The sequence below is a fragment of the Desmodus rotundus genome, chromosome 8 (assembly GCF_022682495.2).
Source record: "Desmodus rotundus isolate HL8 chromosome 8, HLdesRot8A.1, whole genome shotgun sequence".
NCBI classification, from domain to species: Eukaryota; Metazoa; Chordata; class Mammalia; order Chiroptera; family Phyllostomidae; genus Desmodus; species Desmodus rotundus.
In genome coordinates this window covers 85,751,482-85,773,012 of record NC_071394.1, presented here as the reverse complement: position 1 = coordinate 85,773,012, position 21,531 = coordinate 85,751,482, and the positions used below count along the sequence as shown (strand labels likewise).

The 21,531-nt window shown below is 34.7% G+C and overlaps 1 protein-coding gene and 1 non-coding gene across 4 annotated transcripts in view; one reads left to right on the top strand and one right to left on the bottom strand.

The window, feature by feature from the left end:
* Nucleotides 1–21,531, bottom strand: part of DNAH12 (dynein axonemal heavy chain 12) — a 219,239-nt gene that overhangs the window by 173,609 nt on the left and 24,099 nt on the right. For all 3 annotated transcript variants that reach the window (XM_045192339.2, XM_053929996.1, XM_053929995.1), the window contains 9 exons: nt 19,484–19,673; nt 18,811–18,883; nt 17,600–17,758; nt 17,178–17,373; nt 15,604–15,792; nt 14,891–15,047; nt 13,801–13,892; nt 2,647–2,825; nt 514–649 (listed from right to left, as the gene is read on the bottom strand). In XM_045192339.2, the coding sequence (XP_045048274.1) occupies nt 514–649; nt 2,647–2,825; nt 13,801–13,892; nt 14,891–15,047; nt 15,604–15,792; nt 17,178–17,373; nt 17,600–17,758; nt 18,811–18,883; nt 19,484–19,673 (1,371 nt within the window). The remainder of the gene's footprint in view (nt 1–513; nt 650–2,646; nt 2,826–13,800; nt 13,893–14,890; nt 15,048–15,603; nt 15,793–17,177; nt 17,374–17,599; nt 17,759–18,810; nt 18,884–19,483; nt 19,674–21,531) is intronic.
* On the top strand, nt 7,322–7,428 carry LOC112301327 (U6 spliceosomal RNA). The gene has a single exon (XR_002974470.1). It is a non-coding gene; the product is annotated as a U6 spliceosomal RNA (small nuclear RNA).

Genomic DNA, 21,531 nt, shown 5'->3' with positions numbered 1-21,531 from the left:
ATTTTTTTTTATTTCTCCTCTTTCTGTTTAGTTTTCTTCATTTTGTTTGTTTAATTGCATTGTTTGACTGGTTTTCCTTGTTCTCTCTTTCGTATTGCATTTTAACTCTTCTTATTTCACTTCACTTGTATTCCAATAACACTAATCTTGGTCTTTTACTTTCTATTCTTTTTATTCAGATCATATATTTCTTGTCATATCATTGTTGTCCCAGTATTACTGTAAATAATTGTTGTTCCATATTTTTGTAAATACTACACAGCAGCCCTGCCTGGTGTAGCTCAGTGGATTGAGTGCAGGCTGTGAACCAACGGGTCGCTGGTTCAATTCCCAGTCAGGGCACATGCCTGGATGGCAGGCCAGGTCCCCGGTTGGGGGTGTACAAGAGGCAACCAATTGATTTTTCTTTCACATATCAATGTTTCTCTCCCTCTCTTTCTCCTTCCTTTCCCTTCTCATAGATAAATAAATAAATAAATAAATAAAATCTTTTAAAAAAAAAGACATTCTTACCTTGATCCTTAAAGCCAACTCTTGAATTCCTATCATCCGGGCTTTTTCTACATAAAAGATCAGATCCATCATCTCTTCTGTTGTCTCAGGGACTTTTAATGCATGTTCTTTAATTGCTTCAAATTCACTGCAAATACTGACATAAAACTCTGCTTTACTATAGTTATGGTAACTAATGTTGTATCATACTCAATAAATGTACATTATTATGATTACTATAAAATAAGAACTGTGATATCCTAAAAATAATTGGTTAATTCACTAAGATATCTTAAAATATTCAAGAATAACATACCTATATAACTCAGCATACCTCAAACATCTATAAAATTAAGCTAACATTTTCATGTGGAGTTATGGTATTTTTTTTTCTATTGATCTCATCAACTCTCTTGAATACCCCGATAAGCAGTGTAACAAAGAGCATACTTTGGGTCAAGCAGCCCTAAATCTAAATCCTGCCTCAGCTGTTACTAGCTTTGTGAACTTAGGCAAATATCTGAGGCTTAGTTTCCATATGTATAAAATAAAATTATTAACATTCATCTTGCTAGATTGTTGTAATATGATAATGAATGTAAAAGGGCCTAGTACAGAATATGCTCTCATTTCCTAATAACTACAATTGTTAATGTAATCATTAATTTTATCATTATTATTATTACTGCCTCTTGTGAAACATGGCAGTAGAGCACATAAAAAGATCAAATTCTTGTATACATTGTTTTAAATCTACAATTCTCTTAGAGTATCCTGTGTATGTAAGAATAGATATCTTATAGTCATTTATTAAACTAAAGGTACATTTCATAAAACTTTTTCCCTGTAATTCGCATGTCTGTATTGTCATGCCATTACCAGAAATATCAGAAAAACCTCACACAAAAGCAAAGTATAAAAGAGGTAAGTAATTAAAAATAAATAAATTTGGCTCATGCAGGTATTTTATTTCTATTATGTGGTAAATATACTTCATTCACTTAATAAATGAGTATCTGCAATATGCTAAGCAAAGTTCTAAGCAGTGGAGCTATAACAGCTAAAGATCAAGTCTTTTTTCTCATAAAGTTTACATTCAAGTTGAGAGACAATGCACATAAATACATAGCACAACGTTAGGTAGTAAAAAGTGCTATGAAGTAAAAGAAAGCAAGATAAAGATTTATGGAGTGTAGAGAAAGGACCACTATTTATATAAAGTGGCCAGGGAAGGGCCCTTTAGGGAGGTGATAGTCAATATGAGAAAAGAAAACAGTGAGTCCTACACATATCAGGGAAAAGCCTCCAAGAAGAAAAAGCAGCAAGGTAGACAGCCTGAGGTAGCAATGAGGTTGGCATATTTCAGGAATGGCAAGCAGGTCAACATGAATACAAAAATGAGGACATAAAATAAAGTTGGAGAGGTAAGCAGGAGTCAGATCATGTAGGACTTGATAGTGAATTCTTTTTTTCCCCTGGGTATTCTTCTTTTAATTTTATTTTTATCAAAAATGTAGGAAGTATGTGTTAAAGTGGATAGTGCAAAAAGAGATGTTATGATAGTGCTGGGGGTGTTTTCTTCCTGCTGGAGCAGAATCTGAGTGTTTTAGGGAGACACATTGAAGCAAAAGAAAAGGAAGCAAACAAAATGAGAGCATGGTAGCCCAAGCCGATGACAAACCAAACTGTGAGGTAAGCAAATGGCACATAAACACATTCAGGTAGTGGGGCCACTAATTTATTAATCCAATTTTATAGCTGCCTTGCAAAGTAGGTATTATGTGTCCATTTTGGAGATGAGAAAAGTAAGCTAGGTGATACAACATGTAAATACTGGGGTCAGGAATAATTCCAGATATTCCCAGTATCATTGAATGTCTATAATCTTTCCATTTTCACGCAACCTGTGTCCAAATATGGGTTTATTTCAATTTCTTCTTCTTTTTTAATCCTGCATTGGCTCAAAACTAGCCTGAAACAGTATCAAACAAAACTGAACCAATGCTTCTACAAAGAAACCTCCCTGGGGGGCAGCTATGGAGAAAAAGTAGTAAGTACTACTAGTATTTTTATCTTTTGTTTTTTAACAAGAGTTATTAGCAAAATATTTCTTTTAGCCTGATAATTCTAAATTTGGCAATTAATTCTACTTACCATTCATTTTCTTTTCTATGTTTTGAAGCTATGTCATTTAATAATATATTTGCAAAGGCTCTTGCTTTATTTGTTAGGCCTGTCTTCAAATCTTCACAGTCCAAACGAACCATAGGGAAATGAACCCACTGAGGCAAAAGCATTATTTCTGAGGCAAGACTTAAAAATCTTCCTACAAACTTAAAAAAAAATTATAACAAAAAATGCTTAGCATTTTAATTCATCAGTGTTTTGTATAGTATTATGGTTAACTTATTAATTGTATAATATAAAGGCAAACTCATTTCTTTTTGCTAAGTGATTAAAATTTTCCCTTTGTGTACGTAAATCTTTTTTTCACCTGTCCTTTCATTAAGAAATTTGCCAAACTACCAGTAAATATCCAATATGGTGCCATTTACAGCATTAATATCTAAAAATTTCAGAAAGTGAAATTTCCCTCAGTAATTATTGATATAAAAAAACCATCCCCAAAGTCAACTCATCTCTCTGTTTAGAAAAAAAAACGATATCATGTGGCAATTTGTGTAGCTGACAAATATTTGTTTTTGCCATTATTGATGCCTCACTGAAGATTCTAATTCAATCTTCAGGAAAAGAAATATGTATACCAAGAACTTTTTGGTTTTGGTCAAAATAATCCAGAAGAGAAACATTATGTTCTGCCATTATGAAGATCTCAAATATCGAAATTTATACATTCTTAATAACCAGATACTGGGATAGTTTTTCAGAATTAAACAAAGTATGGACAAAAACTAACAAGTTATGTTGCATTTTCTGAAATTAAAAGATACCTACCAATTTTGGACAACTTTGACTTAATTCCACAATCCACTTTTAATGTTGCCTCTCTACCATCTTACTCACCCAATATCTACCCACTACCAAAATGTCCTATTTCTTTTTTTTTAATTCCTTAAAGAGACCTTCCCTTTATTTCCCTTTCTCTCAAAACTACCCTATTTTTATGTCTCCAGTATTTTGTGGGTTGGGCTTAATGCTTTCAATGTTTAAGGGAGCTGAGGATATTAATTAATTCAAAGACTATCGAACACCAGTTTGGTTCTTGGTCAGAAAAATACCAAACAGAGAGTAAGTAGAGCTGATGGCTCTGGAAAGAGAGAGTAGATGTTTTCTTATTCTCAAGTAATCATCCAGGTTTTCTGGGATGTAATTAACAGATGTGGGCAGTGTGAGCTTCCAGCCAAGATGGAGGCATAGGTAGACACACTGCGCCTCCTCGCACAACCAAATGAAGGACAACAACAATTTAAAAACAAAAAATAACCATAACTGACAGAAAAACAAACTGCACAGAAGTCTGACAACCAAGGAGATAAAGAAGAAACATTCATCCAGACTGGTAGGAGGGGCGAAGATGGGCAGCCAGGGCGGAGAGGACTCACAGCAAGGCAGCATCTGGTGGACCCAGTGAGGTGGCGGATTGTGGAGCCGGAAAGGCAGTGCAGCCCCACATTCGCACATAGATAAACCAGGAGGAACAGTGGGGGAGAGAAACAGACCACGCAACCCAGGGCTCCAGCGTGGGGAAATAAAGCCTCAAACATCTAATTGAAAACGCCCATGGGGGTTGAGGCGGCAGCAGGAGAAACTCCCAGTCTCACAGGAGAATTCGTTGGGAGAGACCCACAGGGGCCTAGAGCATGCACAAGCCCATCCACTCACTCAGGAATCAGCACCAGAGGGGCCCAATTTGATTGTGGGTAGCAAAGGGAGTGACTGAAATCCAGCAGAGAGTGGAGTAGGCACCATTGCTCCCTCTTGGCCCCTCCCCCACATACAGCGCCACAGTGCAGCAATCAGCGTTACACCGCCCTGTTGAACACCTAAGGTTCTGCCCCCTTTATGTAACAGGTGCACCAAAACAAAACAAAAAAAAAATGGCCCAAATGACAGAACACTTCAAAGCTCCAGAAAAAATACAACTAAGCAGTGAAGAGATAGCCAACCTATCAGATGCACAGTTCAAAACACTGGTAATCAGGAAGCTCACAGAATTGGTTGAATTTGGTTGCAAATTAGATGAAAAAATGAAGACTATGCTAAGAAAGGAAAATGTACAGGGAACCAATAGTGATAGGAAGGAAACTGGGACTCATATCAACGGTGTGGACCAGAAGGAAGAAAGAAACATCCTACCAGAAAAGAATGAAGAAACGAGAATTCAAAAAAAATGAGGAAAGGCTTAGGAACCTCCAGGACATCTTTAAATGTTCCAACATCCAAATTATATGGGTACCACAGGGAGAAGAGGAAGAACAAAAAATTGAAAACTTATTTGAACAAATAATGAAGGAGAACTTCCCTAATCTGGCAAAGGAAATAGACTTCCAGGAAGTCCAGGAAGCTCAGAGAGTCCCAAAGGAGCTGGACCCAAGGAGGAACACATCAAGGCACATCATAATTACATTAGCCAAGATGAAACAGAAGGAGAGAATCTTAGAAGCAGCAAGGGATAAGGACACAGTTACCTACAAAGAAGTTCCCATAAGATTATTAGCTGATTTCTCAAAAAAGACCTTACAGGCAAGAAGGGGCTGGCAAGAAGTATTCCAAGTCATGAAAGGCAAGGACCTACATCCAAGATTGCTCTATCCAGCAAAGCTATCATTTAGAATGGAAGGGCAGATCAAGTTCAAGGAGTTCATCATCACCAAGCCCTTATTATATGAAATGTTAAGGGGATTTATCTAAGGAAAAGAAGATAAAAAATAGGAACAGTAAAAATGACAGCAAACTCACAGTTATTAACAGCCACACCTAAAACAAAAACAAAAGCAAACTAAGCAAACAGCTAGAACAGGAAGAGAACCACAGAAATGGAGATCACATGAAGGGTTATCAATGGGGGAGTGGGAAGGGGAGAGAGGGGGAAAAGGTACAGAGAATAAGTAGCATAAATGGTAGGTAGAAAATAGACAGGGGGAGGGTAAGAATAGTATAGGAAATGTAGAGGCCAGAGAACTTATAAGTATAACCCATGGACACGAACTATAGGGGGAGGAATGTGGGAGGGAGGGGGTGTGCAGGATGGAGTGGAGTGAAGGGGGGGAAATGGGACAACTGTAATAGCATAATCAATAAATATATTTAAAAAATAAAAATAATAAAAAAAACAGATGTGGAAAAGAAAATAGGCTGGATCAAAGAAAATATGGCACATTGGAAACAATAAAAATACCTATTTACAGTAGAAAAATGGTATATCAATACAATGGAGTGTTATGCTATAATAAACTACAACTATATACAAAATATGGTATATAAACCACAATTACAGTATGTTTAGTATTGACAAAGAAACGCAGGGATATATTAATAACCTAAAAGTAAATTTTTAAACAGTTAAATAAATCATCCACAAATTGTAATATTTTAGCAAATTTCACAGAAAATACTAGACCTAAGGAAAAAATCATTGTAAAGCCCAATGAAATATATGCCTAGCCTAGAGATTTAGGGTTTATAGATAGTTCGAGTTATGGTAAAGACCACAGAAAAGTTTAGCTGTTAGCTCGTAGAACACTTATTGTGCCTACTCTCTACATAGCATTATATTGAGATACATGGTAAAATACAAATAAAAGAGAATATACCATATCTTGTTTTGCAAATTATGAATTTATGAATTCATAATATAGTTTCATAAACACATAAAACTGAAATTAGGTAAAAAGTATGCATATTAGAATAATTATTAATGCATAATCATCTCAATAGAGGCAGAAGAAGCATTTAGCAAAATTCAACCCTTGTGTTAACAACACTTTACAGACTAGGAATAGAAGATAACATCCTCAACTTGATAAGGAGTATCTAGGATAAACCTACAACTGACATTATACTTAATGGTTTTTTAAAAATTAATGCTTTCCCTAAGATCTAGAGTAAGATAAAGATATCCTCTCTCAACATTTTCACTCGATATTGAACTTACCAGGGCAATTAGGCAAGAAAAATAAATAAGAGGCATCCATATTAAAAATTAAGAAGTATTTGTCTTTCACTGATTGGCTTATCTCACTTAGCATAATGGTCTCCAGTTCTATCCATGCTGTTGCAAAGGATAAGAATTCCTTCTTCTTTCCTTCTGCTCCATAGTATTCCATTGTATAGGTGAGCTACATTTTTTTAGCCCATTTAGCTATTCATGGGTACTTAGGCTGTTTCTAACACTAGGCTATGGTAAATAGTGCTGCTATAAACATCAGGGTGCATAAGTTCTTTTGAATTAGTGTTTTGGGATTCTTAGGGATAATACTTATAAGAGGAATCTAATGAACAAAATAAACTAATGTCTCTGGTTCTGAGCAAAACAGAACCAGAAACATGGAAATAGGGAACAGACTGACAGCTGCCAGAGGAAAAGGGGGCAGAGGATTGGTGGAAAGAAAGGTAAGAAAGTAGTCAAAGAACATGTATGAATGATCCATGGGCATGGACAACAGGGTGGGGAGGGACTATGGGAGCAGGTGCTGGGGTGGGATGGAGAAGGGCAAAGGGGAAAAATTGGGACAACTATAATAGAATAAACCAGAATAAAGTTAAATAATGAAGAAGACAATATCTATTTGCAAATAACATGATATTGCATAGAAAAAATCTTAATGATATACACAGATACACATAAAACAGTAAGAATTATTAAGCAGTGCTCGCTTCAGCAGCACATATACTAAAATTGGAACAATACAGGGAAGATTAGCATGGCCCCTGCACAAGGATGACACACAAATTTGTGAAGCGTTCCATATTTTTTTCACTTTGCTATTCCAGAGAACTTGGGTGGTATTGTTTATTTGTATTATTACTATTTTTTCATTATTTTTACTTCTTTTATTTTATTAGTATTTTTTATTTCACTTCTTTCTGTTTAGTTTTCATCATTTTGTTTAATTGCATTGTTTGACTGGTTTTACATGTTATCTCTTTCATAGTGTATTTTAATTTTCCTTCTTTCATTTCACTTGTGTTCCAACAGCACACTACTCTAGGTCATGTCATGTATGTCCTATTCTTGTCATTCAGATCATATAGATTCTGTCATATGATTGTTGTTCCAGTATTATTGTAAACAATTGTTGTTCCACACAATTGTAAATACTACACAGAACCCCTCCTGGATCTTAGCCCATTTCACTGTCTTCCAGTACTTTATTACTGTTGTGGTCAACTCTATTCTCTCTCACACTGTGCCTATTTTATTTTCTATCCTTATTCTCACTATGTCTCATAATCTGACCTCCCACAAGCTCACTGTTTTCTGGATTCAACTCACAATCCTTCCCCCCTCTAACAAGTCTTATCCTTTTTCCACCCTTTCTAAAAAGTTGATAGTTGGGTGAAATATCACAGTTAACACTATAGTTATCCAAAGGATCTCCTATCTCTTCCCTATGGGATGGTACTTTAAATTCCATAGAATACACTCCTGCTGTCTTAAACCATTTTGCCTTCCCCCTCCAACTGATCACATAAAAGAGTAGGTGGGAGCTGTGAACACCAGTATACCTGCTGGAAGAGAGAATCCACCAACAAAGGAACCACCAACAGATAATAAAGGAAGATGGAGAAGGAGTGAGTGGAAGCTACACTAACCTCCACCCAGGACCAATCTGGAATTACAACTAAATGGTGGAGAAATTACCCAGAATAAACAACTGAACAATAGCGAAAAAGAAGCTTCAAAACATTGGACAGACAGGAGAACCAGCTTCAGTATAAACTGTCTGCACCAGCACAACAGAATTCTAGACATGGTGGGTGGAGTGACCCTCAGTTAACCAGCTGGAGGAAAAGACCCACCAAAGAAAGACCCAACAACAATCAAAATGCAAAGACATCCAGAGAGCCAACATAAAAGACATCCAAAGGCAGCAAGTTCAGGAGATTAAGGAGACTGCAGCACTGAATATCACAGGTCTCCTACCATAGAAGTTCACACCACAAACCCAGGGAGTCAGAACAGATCAATTTAAGAAGCACAAGCTAACAAGAAGAGTCTCACAAACAATGGGAAGACAAAAAAAATAAACCCCAAGTGAAAGGAAAGAAGGAAGTCTCAGAAAGAATGCTAAATGACATAGAGGCAAGTCAACTATCACACATTGAGTTCAAAGAAATGGTTATAAGGAAGCTCAATGAGCTCACTGAAAATTACCAAAAACTACAGGGAAACTATGATGTACTCACTGCAAGCTATATCAACATGAACAAGGAAATACAAACTATCAGCAAGGGCCAAGAGGAAATGAAGAATACAATTTCTGAATTGAAAAACACAGTAGAAAGAATCAAAAGCAGGCTAGATGAAGCAGGGGGTCAAATCAGTGAGCTGAAGGAAAAGGTAGGAAAAACATCCAGAAATAGCAAGAAAAGAAAAAAGACTCAGAAACAATGAAGAGGCGTTAAGGGAACTGCAGCACAACATGAAATATAATAACATCCATATAATACAGATACCAGAAGGAGAAGAGCAAGGGATAGAAAACCTGTTTGAAAAAGTAATGATGGAGAATTTCCCTAGTCTGATGAGAGAAAAAGTTGCACAAATCCAAGAAACACAGAGAGTCCCAATCAAGAGGAACCCAAAGAGGCCCACTTCAAGACACATCATAATTAAAATGCCAAGTTTCAATGACAAAGAGAGAATCTTAAAGGCAGGAAGTAACATACAAGGGAGTCCCGATAAGACTGGCACCTGACTTCTCAATGGAAACACTCCAAGCCAGAAGGGACTGGAAAGGAATAGTCCAGGTAATGAAAAACAAAGGCCTACAACCAAGACCAGTCTATCTAACAAGGCTCTCAATTAAAATGGAAGGCCAAATAAGGAGATTCTCAGATAAAAGAAGACTCAAAGAGTATATCTCCTCCAAACCAGCATTGCAAGATATGCTAAAGGAACTGCTTTAAGAAAAGTAAGATAAAGAGTGTGAGAGAGAGAGGAATACAGGTACAAAGGAAAAAAATGGCAATGAATAAGTATGTATCAATAATAACCTTAAATTTAAATGGATTAAAAGCTCCAATCAAAAGACAGAGTGAATAAGAAATCATGACCCACAAATAGATGGGCCTACAGGAGACCCATCTAAGACCAAACACCTACACAGACTGAAAGTAAAGGACTGGAAAAAATATTCCAAGCAAATGGACAGGAAAAACAAAAAAGCCAGAGTAGCAATACTCATATCAGACAAAATAACTTCAAAAAGAGGGCCATAAAAAGAGCCCCAGAAGGTCACTTCATAATACTCAAGGGAAGAATCCATCAAGAAGACATAAACATTATAAACATATATACACCAAACATAGGAGAACTCAAATATATAAGCAAAATTTTGGAGGACTTCAACAAAGAGATTGACAGCAACACAATTATAAGAGGGGATTTTAACACACCACTGTCAAGAATGGATAGATGTTCCAAACAAAATATCAACAAAGATAATGTGGCATTCAACAATGTCCTAGATCAAATGGACTTAACTGATATATATAGAGAGAGCCCTTCATCCCAAAGAAGTAAAATACACATTCTTTTCGAATGCACATGGAACATTTTCAAAGATAGACCACATGAAAGGACACAAAACCAACATCAACAAATTCAAGACAACTGAAAACATATCAAGTATTTTCTTGGATCACAAGGGACAGAAACCAGAAACCAACCTCAAGGAAAAAACTCAAAAACACTCAAACTCATGGAGATTGAATGGCATGCTATTAAAGAATGAATGGATTAAGAATTGAGATCAAGGAAGAAATCAAACAGTTTCTAGAAACAAATGAAAATGAACTCCAACAACCCAACACATGGGACACAGCAAAGGCAGTCCTGAGAGGAATAGTTCATAGCAATACAGGCCTACTTAAAAAAGAATAGAAACATTTCAAATAAGCAACCTAACCTTACCTCTACAAGAACTGGAGGAACAACAACAATGAAGTCCAGAGCTAGTAGAAGGAAGGAAATAACCTAGATCAGAGCAGAATTAAATGACATAGAGACTAAAAGCACAATTCTAAGGATCAATAAATCCAGGAGCTGGTTCTTTGAAAAGAAAACCAAAATCGACAAGCCTTTAAGCAGACTCATCAAGAAAAAAGGAGAGAGGACCCAAATAAACAAAATCAGAAATTAAAAGCAGAGACTGCAACAGCAATCTGCAAACAATTGGATACCACAGAAATACAAAGGACTGTAAGAAATTACTCTGAAAAACTAATGCCAAGAAATTTGAAAACCTAGGTGAAATGGACAAATTTCTAGAAAAATATAATCTTCCAAAACTGAATGAAGAAACAGAAAGCCTGAACAGACCAATAAGTGCTGGAGAAATCGAAGCAGTAATCAAAAAGCTCCCAACACACAAAAGCCATGGACTGGATGATATCACAGGAGAATTCTGCAGAGCATTTAAGGGAGAGCTAACCCCTATCCTTCACAGACTATTCCAAAAAATCCAAGAAGACAGAAGACTTTTTATGAAGCCAGCATCATTCTAATCCCAAAACCAGATAAAGACACAACAAAGAAGGAAAACTACAGGTCAATATTGCTGATGAACAGACACTAAAATCCTCAACAAAATATTGGCAAACCGCATCCAGCAAAACGTTAAAAAGATCATATAACATGATCAAGTGGGATTCATCCCAGGGATGCAAAGATGGTACAATATTCACAAATCAATAGACATAATACATCACACAAACAAAAGGAAAGACTAAAATCACATGATCATATCAATAGATGCAGAAAAAGCACTTGATAAGGTACAGCACCCATTTATGATAAAAACACTCAGAAAAGTGGGAATAAAGGGAGCATTCCTCCACATAATAAAGGCCATATAGGAGAGACCTACAGCCAACATCATACTCAATGGGCAAAAACTAAAAGATTTCCCACTAAGATCAGGAACAAGACAAAGATGTCTGTTTTCACCACTCCTATTCAACATAGCATTGGAAGCCATAGCAATGAGACAAGAAAGAGAAATAAAAGGCATCCAAACTGGAAAGGAGAAAGCAAAATTGTCATTGTTTGCAGATGACATGATAGTGTACATAGAAAATCCAATAGACACCACTAAAAAACTACTTGACCTAATAAGTGACTTTGGCGAAAGAGTGCGGTACAAAGTCAACATTCAGAAATTGAAGGCATTTTTGTACATGAACAATTAAATATCATTAAATATCAAAAACAGAAATCAAGGAAAAAATCCCATTTGATATAGCAACCAGAAAAATAAAATACCTAGGAATAAACCTAATCAAGGAGGTAAAAGACCTGTACTCAGAAAACTACACAACACCAAAGAAAGAAATTAAGGAAGACACAAATAAATGGAGGCAGGTACCATGTTCATGGATTAGAAGAATTAACATCATCAAAATGTCCATACTATCCCAAGCAATTTATAGATTCAATGCAATCCCCATTAAAGTTCCAATGACATATTTCATAGACATAGAATAAACATTTCAAAAATTTATATGGAACATAAACAACTCTGAATAGCTGCAGCAATGTTTAGAAAGAACAACTAAGTATGAGGGATCACAATACCTGATATTAAACTGTATTACAAGGTCACTGTAATCAAAATAGCTTGGTACTGGCATAAGAACAGACACATAGACCAATGGAACAGAACAGAGAGCCCAGTAATAAACCCAAGTGTCTATGATCAATTAATGGTTGACAAAGGAGGCAGGAACATAAAATGGAGTAAAAATAGCCTCTTTAACAAATGGTGTTGGGAGATCTGGACAGCTACATGCAAAAAAATGAAACTTGATCTACTTACACCATCCACAAAAATAAATTCAAGGTGGATAAAAGACTTACATATATGTCATGACACCATAAAAGTCCTAGAGGAAAACATAGGCAGGAAAATCTCAGACATTCCATGCAGCAATACTTTCACCAATATGTCCCCTGGAGCAAGGGACATAAAAGAAAGAATAAACAAATGGGATCTCATCAAAATAAAAAGATTCTGCATGGCTAAAGAAAACATCAGCAAAATGAAAAGGGAACCAACTATATGGGAAAATATATTTGCCAGTGATACCTCAGACAAGGGTTTGATCTCCAAAATATATAAAGAACTCACACAACTCCACTCCAGGTAGAAAAACAACCCAATTACAAAATGGGCAAAAGACCTGGACAGATACTTCTCCAAGGAGGACATACAGAGGGCCCAAAGACATATGAAAAGATGCCCAGCATCTCTATCCATCAGATGCAAATTAAAACCACAATGAGATACCATTTCACACTGGTCAGAATGGCCATCATAAACAAATCAACAAACAACAAGTGTTGGGGAGGGTGTGGAGAAAAGGGAACCCTAGTGCACTGTTGGTGGGAATGCAGACTGGTACAGCCACTGTGGAAAACAGTATGGAATTGCCTCAAAAAAATAAAAATGTAACTGACTTTTGACCAGGCAATTCCACTGCTGGGATTATATCCTAAGAACCCTGAAACATTAATCCATAAGAACCTTTGCACCCCAATGTTCATAGCAGCACAATTCACAATAGCCATGTGCTGGAAACAGCTTCAGTGCCCATCAGTAAATGAGTGGATCAAAAAACTATGGTACATTTACAGGATGGAATACTGTGCAGCAGAAGGAAAGAAGGAGCTCCCACCCTTTGCGATAGCATGGATGGAATTGGAGAGCATTTTGCTAAGTGAAATAAGCCAGGCGGTGAAAGACAAATACTGTATGATCTCACCTTTAAGTGGAACCTAATCAACAAAATAAACAAGCAAGCAAAATATAACCAGAGACAGTGGAATTCAGAAAAATCTGACAGTAAAAAGAGGGGAGGTGGGAGAGGATGGGGGGAAGAAGGGGGAAGGGTTTTCAGGAACAACTATAGAGGACATATGGACAAAACCAAGGTGGGGTGAATACAGGGGAAGGATGTTGGGATGGCTGGTGGGGGGTCAGTAGTGGGGGATAAATGCAGACAACTGTACTTGAACAACAATAAAATAATTTTTAAAAAGAAACATTTATTTTCTACAATAAACATATAATCTTTTAAAAATTCAAAATTAATGTATTAATGAAAAACAGAATTGCCACTCACCTCTGTGTATTCATCAAAAGTATGATCTTCTGCCTGAAAAGTCTCTATCAGCTGAACTGCAGTGCCATCAAGAAGCCAATTATATTTTTCAACTGAAAATTAATAATCTAATTTAAATCTGAATAATACCCTTTTAAAAAGATCAAGTGGTTTTTTATACGATCGTAGAATGGAGTAGCCTATTCAATTAAATATTATTATTTTTAATACTTTATTTCTTTATTTTTAGAGAGAGGGGAAGGGAAGGAGAAAGAGAGGGAGAGAAACATCAATGTGTGGTTGCCTCTCATGCACCCTGTATTGGGGACCTGGTCTGCAACCCAGGTATGTGCCCTGACTGGGAATGGAACCTGCGACCCTTTGGTTTACAGGCTGGCACTCAATCCACTGAGCCACACCAGCCAGGGCTGTTAAATGTTTTATTACTCAGGTTTGGTATAAACAGAGACCCTTTGATTTGCAGGCCGGCACTCAATTCACTGAGCCACACCTGTCAGGCTCAATTAAATATCATTACTAATAGTGTATGAACATACATTATTAAGTGTAGAATAAAATAAAAAAGACTTAAGCAAACCAGGTTAAACACAGATGATTTAAAATAAAGATAATAGGGTATGTAATGATCTTAAAATAACTTAGAAATACAAATAAGGCAGTTAATAAAAGGTTTTGCTTAATTGAATAACAATAAAAATTTTTTAAAAAAGAGAATGTCAAATAACAATTATCTATCCTGATATTATACACACTTGAGGAGACTAAAATTGAGCTGCAGTCTTTTCAAATATTCTTAGAAATTACCTTGCCTTCACCCTGGAATTAGGTTTGTCCTTATTCCAATATCTCTGCTTTCTTTTTGGCTTTATCACCCTGTTACAGTTAGTATTGGCCCTTTAGACCACACAACAGAATTCAAGTTTCTTAGACTTGATCCTTCATGCTGCCAAAATCTATGTCCATGCTAACTTCTGGCTCTCCCTGCTCTTTCATGGCAGCCCCAGACAACCAAATATCTGACCAAATTTTAGTAAAAATGAAGTGTGATTCTTTTATGATAAAAAAGGTATAATATATTTGTCACATATACCGTATGTCTCATAATGTTTTCGTGCGCCTTCTAAGTTACGACGTACTGCCACCTTCAGTGTATCAAGAGCCCACTGTAACACGTGTTCAGGAAGTTCTGTGTCAAGATTTACAGTTGTTGAAGTTCCTGAGAGCCAAGAGGGTACTGTTTGGACATTCTAAAATAAAGAAAAATAACATTTTATAAAATAAATATTTGTGTTATTGCTCTATGAGTAGATCCTATATTTTTTAACATTCTTTTCAGGTTTCAGTTGCTCAAGAAAAGATAACTTGATGCAAATAATGACTTAAGTTGTATGGTACAGGTTGTAGTATAACATAAAACTTAAGTTGGGTTAGTTTTCTATCATTTAATAAATATTTATTGAGAAACTATCATGTCAAAATGACTGTACTAGAAAGCTCTAGAAAAAAAAAACATACCTAGTACTTAAGTAGCTCACAACTCATTAGGAAGATGAGACATGCACAAAAACATTACGATTATTGTACAATAAAACTCCTAAGGGACAAAAGTTATCTTCAGCCAGGAGACTTTCTCAAAGAGAAAAGACTTTTTTTAAAAAAACATAAAATGACTTGAAGGGTGGAAATAAAACAAAGAATTATAATATTTTGTGTACATAAATATTTTATAGACCTTCAACTCAATTTAAAATTCTGAAAAGGAGCCATATTGAAGACATATAATAGGTAAGGATAGTGTAATACCTGCAGAGTTTCAGCTATTCGCTCTACCAAACCCAAGACAATATCTTCCAAATCTTGAAAAGTAGGGTAAAATTCCATTTTATCATCATCAAATGTCAATTCCATCTTAAATATTGGCAGCCCTCGTTGGTCTTCTTGGTCAAAGACTTTTACAAATCCTTCTACAGTTCTCTTTAAGAGATCCTTTAGCTGCATGATATCATATTACTATTATTTTAGAAAGTACAAATTCAACCTTCAACTAAAATCAGTGAACTTATGATCTATAATTAAGTCATTCTGTCAATCCATTTAGTGCTGAAAATTGTGTTCATTCAGCACAATATGTTCTTAATAAATGTATTCTGAAATATTAAATAGAAAGATATATACAAACCTTAAATTTTTTATAGAATATCAACCATCTTAAAATGTAAACTCAGAATCTTCCACGTTCTCTAGTGATTTTGTCCCTGGTATGGAAAACATTCCAGAAGACCAAACAACACAGGGACAACTGAGGGAAGGGGAGGCCTGACATCTAAGGTTAAGGGTGTTGTGGGGAAACATGCACATGGCATGAGGGACAGTGGTAAAGCTACAGCTAGCTGCTATTGTCACAAGAGCCAATTTTTCCATATTTAAAATTTTTGTGAGAAAGTTACTAAACAGTTGGATGCTTGAAAATCACCATGGTGGGAATATTTACACCATGGAAATTAGCAAACACTACAAATCAGGATTGTTGTGTTTGCTGATTTTTCTGAAAAATCAGATTCCCAGTATACCAATACATGAGGGTGAAACCACTGGAACTTCGAAATGTGCATAGTAAGTTACCAGAGTATGAATAAAGCATTCTCATAACGAACCAACTATTGGAAGACAAATAAAGATCTAAATAATCTTCAAAATGTCCCTCATCTCTTTACTTATCAAATGATCGTATTTCCCTTAAGGGGATAAAGATAGAACAAATAATGTATATTAGTTATAGTGTTACATACTAGATATGAAATATATTTCAATATATATATTATCCCTTTAAAGATGCATTGTAAAATTCATAGAATCTCTGGAGATCTTTACCACCCACAAGGAAAAGATTTTATTCAAAACTATTTTTCTAGAAATGTATTTCTACAATAGTAAAAAATCTGAGGAGACCATAAATATATTTGCATAAAAATGATATTCTCTGTTTGTCATTTAAAGATGATCAATAACATTTTGACCAATATTTTACTGAAAACAAAATGAGAATCAATCAACTTGGAATTTTATAAGTTCAAAAATATGTTTACTAAGATAGTTTTTTGTTAATATATTCCAATAAAGGTATAGACAATTAACTCATAGTCTTTAAACATGATCCCAGTAATTACTCAGAGTATTGACACATACTTTTAGACTTCCCTCTCATTTTAGATTGCTTCAGAAATAAACCATTTTTCTGCTTAATTTATTTAAATAAAATTATAGTCAAAATTCATAATTTAGTTCAAAGTAATTACTTAGCACTATCTAAATAGAATTTTATTTAAAATACTCAATTAATTTTAATAACATTGTCATTTAAAATAAAGCATATTTACCTGATTTGACATAAGTGTGGAAACACAGTTATAAAACGCATCCAATTTTTCAGGTTTAATGCCATCTAGTGCTTCCTTCTTGGTAAAAAGACTTATAACCTTTGGATACCATGTGTTCATTATCTTCTCCTCTGCCTTTCTAGCTTGTATTGATAGATCATTTTTCAGTGATTCACAATCAATTGGGCCTTTAGCTCTATTTGTGAGAAAAAATAAAAATGATTTTAAAGCAAATGATTGATATTGGTCTTGATATACAATTGCTAAAACAAGTAAGATAAACTAAAATGTTTTTGAAATCTAAAGAAAAGTTCTGAAGATTTAACGATTAGTCTTAAAAATTATGTAGTCAAAAATATAAAGATTCAAACAGCAGACATTAACATTTTAAATATTAATTATTAATAAATATGAGATTTTACCTAATTCCTGTTAAGTCCAGCAAAACTGTATTAGCAAATGTCATATAGCCAAGGTCCAGTAACATCTTCATAATTGGATGAACAATGTGTAAATTACCTAATATTTGACTCCTTGTCTGAACATAGCTAGAATGCCAAGGATTAGAATAATCCAGGCCTCTGGAAAAGCAATACACCACATTAACAGGACTCAAACAATATACTCTAAATTTTAGAGTTAATATTTATAACATGAAATTAGTATTAAAGTGAGAAGACAGGAGATTGAGTAGAGGGAAATGTGGTCAGCCATGGGAACATTAGGAGATATGCATGTAATAAAAATACATCAAGATCTTGAAAGTGCATTATCTTCAGAAAAAACAGAGGTCATTTAAAAAAATGTTTAATTAACTTCATTGGCCCTGGCTCAGGTTGGTTGGGCATCATTCCACTAACCAAAAGGTTGCAGTTCAATTCCCTGTTGGGGCACAGTCCTGGGTTGCAGGTTTGGCCCCCAGTTTGGGCACATGTAAATGTCAAGTGATTGAAGTTTCTCTCTCACATCAATGTTTCTTTCCCTCTTTTTCTCCCTCCCTTCCCCTCTCTCTAGAATCAATAAAAGAAATTATTTTTTAATTTTTAAAAACTTAAATTTATTGGAGTAACATTAATAACATATGAAGTTTCAGGTATACAACTTTATAATACATTTGTATATTACATTGTGTGGTCACCACCCTGAGTCTAGTCTCCTTCCATCACCAAATATTTGACCCCCTTTACCCTCTTCATCCTGCCCCTATCCCTTTCCCCTGTGGTAACCACCATACTGAGAACAGAGATCAATTGTTAGTAAGGAAGGCTGATTGGCCAGGCATGAGTGCCCTGCTGACGTACACTGTGCTCTGGTTCATTTACCTTGGATACAGATAAATGAAAGCAGTCTTTAGTACTGGGGAGAAGGGATGGGGAAATCTATCTGGCATACACAGCAGCTTCCTTAAGGGCAAGTTGAACTACATACAGGTTTCCCTAACTGTGTAGGCAACAACTAGACAAGTACAGTACAGAGGATACTTTAGGAGAGGGGGAAAAACAGTAGTACTTTTTTTTAGGTGTGTTCAAAATAACTTTGTGTTTCACAGTTGTAGACTTAAATGTAAGATCATTTATTATCAATTGGTTATCAAAACCTAGGTGCAGCACTGTTTTTAAAATAATTTACTCACACAGGGCATTCAGGTAAAGGGCCTCCTTCATCTTCAAGCCATTTAACTGGAGGTTTCATGAGAACACTCTTCACTAAAATACATATATGTATGTATTAATACTTCTTGAAAAACGTTGTAAGACCTACTCAAATCAAAGTTTCTAACTTTTGACATTGGATGGTACAGTTTACTATGTATTAAAATGAAAAGAAAAAATCCTTTATTTGAAACAAAATCACGTTCTCAATACTTATTTTGGCCTTACTTTGGAGGCAAATGTAGTAAAGCTTCAATAAATTCTGTTTTTCACTTTCTGTCTACTCAAAAGTCACTGGCAGGGCCACTTATGAAAATTCATTCCAATAAAAATTGCAAAGGTTAAATCCCTAATAAATCTCCCCAAATCCATTAGTATTATCTTATAATCCAGTAAGTGTATAGCAACAACTGTAAAGACAAAGTGAAAAATCAAAAAGCTATTTAGCTAATAAGTATATAAAAATTACCTTAAATAATAAGCATATTAAAATGCCCTTAAATTACAAATATTTTGATATTATAGGATCAAAATAAGCACTTAAATAAAAATAATATCTAAGAATCCATATATCTAAATATATCACATTCATTATTCATATTCCTGCTTTTCATTGGGAGGGACAAGGGAGCAAAGGTATTGTATATTTCTTACCCAAATATCTCTTCATACTTTTTTCAAAGTCACTTGACACCTCATTTATGAGACTTTGAACAAGTTCTTCTCTTTTTTTCCCTTCCTTTAAAGATGTGGGTATCAGCATTAACATATGATCCAGCCATTCCTGCTGAATGGGTACTATAGTACTACTTTCTACACATTGCTTCATATAAATGTAGTTGAACTGAGAATGTAATAAGAAAAAATTAAATGTTCTAAATGGTATAGGATTTCAACGTAACTTCTGAGCTCTGTGTTCTCAAGACAACATTTTTTTCAGAATAAAAATATCTTTCAAAATAACATATTTTCAGAATAAACATATTTTACCCAAAATTACAAAGATACTATTTTATATTCTTCTGTATTCACGATGAGTTCTTGCCTAATTAACATTCTTAGTATACTTTTCATTTTCTCATGCAAAAGAAACTTTATCTTCATTTAACAAATATTCACTAATTCAACAAATATTCATACATTATTCCAAATGCTAAGGATATAGTAGTAAACAAAATATACAAAGCCCATGCTGTCTTGGACATTATATATATTCTGGTACAGCACAGTATAGTGTAATTTCATAAATTCTTCCATAACAATGAACAGTCTAACAATAATAGACATAAACAAATCAATAATACTTGATCTTTGTAGACATTTTAATATCTTGAAAATTTCAGTTTGTGCTAAAAATAATTTAATATAATACTAATAAAAATATCTACACATATTTTTATGGAACTAGACAAGTTAAGCATAAAGTTCATGTGGAACAAGAAAGTGAGAGTAGCCAAGAAATCCCTGAGAAAGAAAATTTACAAGGGAGGACTAGCCCTCAGAAACATTAAAATATACTATAAAGTTACTCTAATTAGAACAGTGTGGTATAGTTGCATAGCTAGACCAGTGCAAAAAAAAAAAAGGCCAGAAATAGATCCAGCATATAGGAAATTTTAGTATATGAAAAATGTGGCATTTCAAATCACTGGAGGAAAAATGAAGTTTTTAATGAATAGTTCTGGGACAACTGGTTAGCCATTTGAAAAAAAATAAATGTAATTAATACCTTACACTATACACAGGAATAAATTCCAAGTAGTTTAGGGATTTAAATTAAACAGCAAAACTATACAAAGACTAGAAGAAAAGAATAAATTTTTCTATAACTTTAGCATATTCAAAAATGTTCTATGCTTCAAATTCCAGTTACAAAAAGAAAAAAAAAAAATGATAGAAAATTCTGGCCCTGGCTGGTATAGTTCAGTGGATTGAGTGCCAGCCTGCAAACCAAAGGGTTGCCGGTTTAATTCCCTGTCAGGGCACATGCCTTGGTTATGGGGATAGGTGAGAGGCAACCAATTTATGTTTCTCTCACACATTGATGTTCTCTCCTTCTCTTTCTCCCTCCCTCCCCCTCTCTCTGAAAATAAATAAATAAAATCTTTTTAAAAAAGAAAAGAAAAATTCTGACTACATAAAAATGTTTCTGTGGCAAAAGAAGTCATACTATAAAGATCAAAAGACAACTGACAATCTTGGAGAAAATATATATCTGCAATATATATCTCAAAGTAAAAAGAATACTCAGATTTTTAGGGAATTGATGAACCTGAGACATTATGCTAACTGAAATTAGCTAGTGACAGACAGAAAAATAGTATATGATTCTACTTATATGTGGTCTCAAGAGTAGTCAAATTCATAGAAACAGAAAATAGAATGGTAGTTGCCAGGGACTGAGGGGCGGGGTCAATGAGAAGTTGTTTAATGAGTATACATTTCAGTTTTGAAAGATGAAAAAGTTCTGGAGACTGATGTCACAACAATGTACAAATACTTAACACTGTTAAACTGTACACTTAAAAATGTTTAATAAATTTTATGTTAGTTGTATTCTACAATTTTTTTAAATTTAGGGAAAAATAAGACCAAATAGGCAGAAGACACAAACCTTTCACAATAAAGATATTATTTGAATGGCCATTAAACACATGAAAAGTGCTTAATCTCATTCATAATTAGACAAAACAAATTTAAAC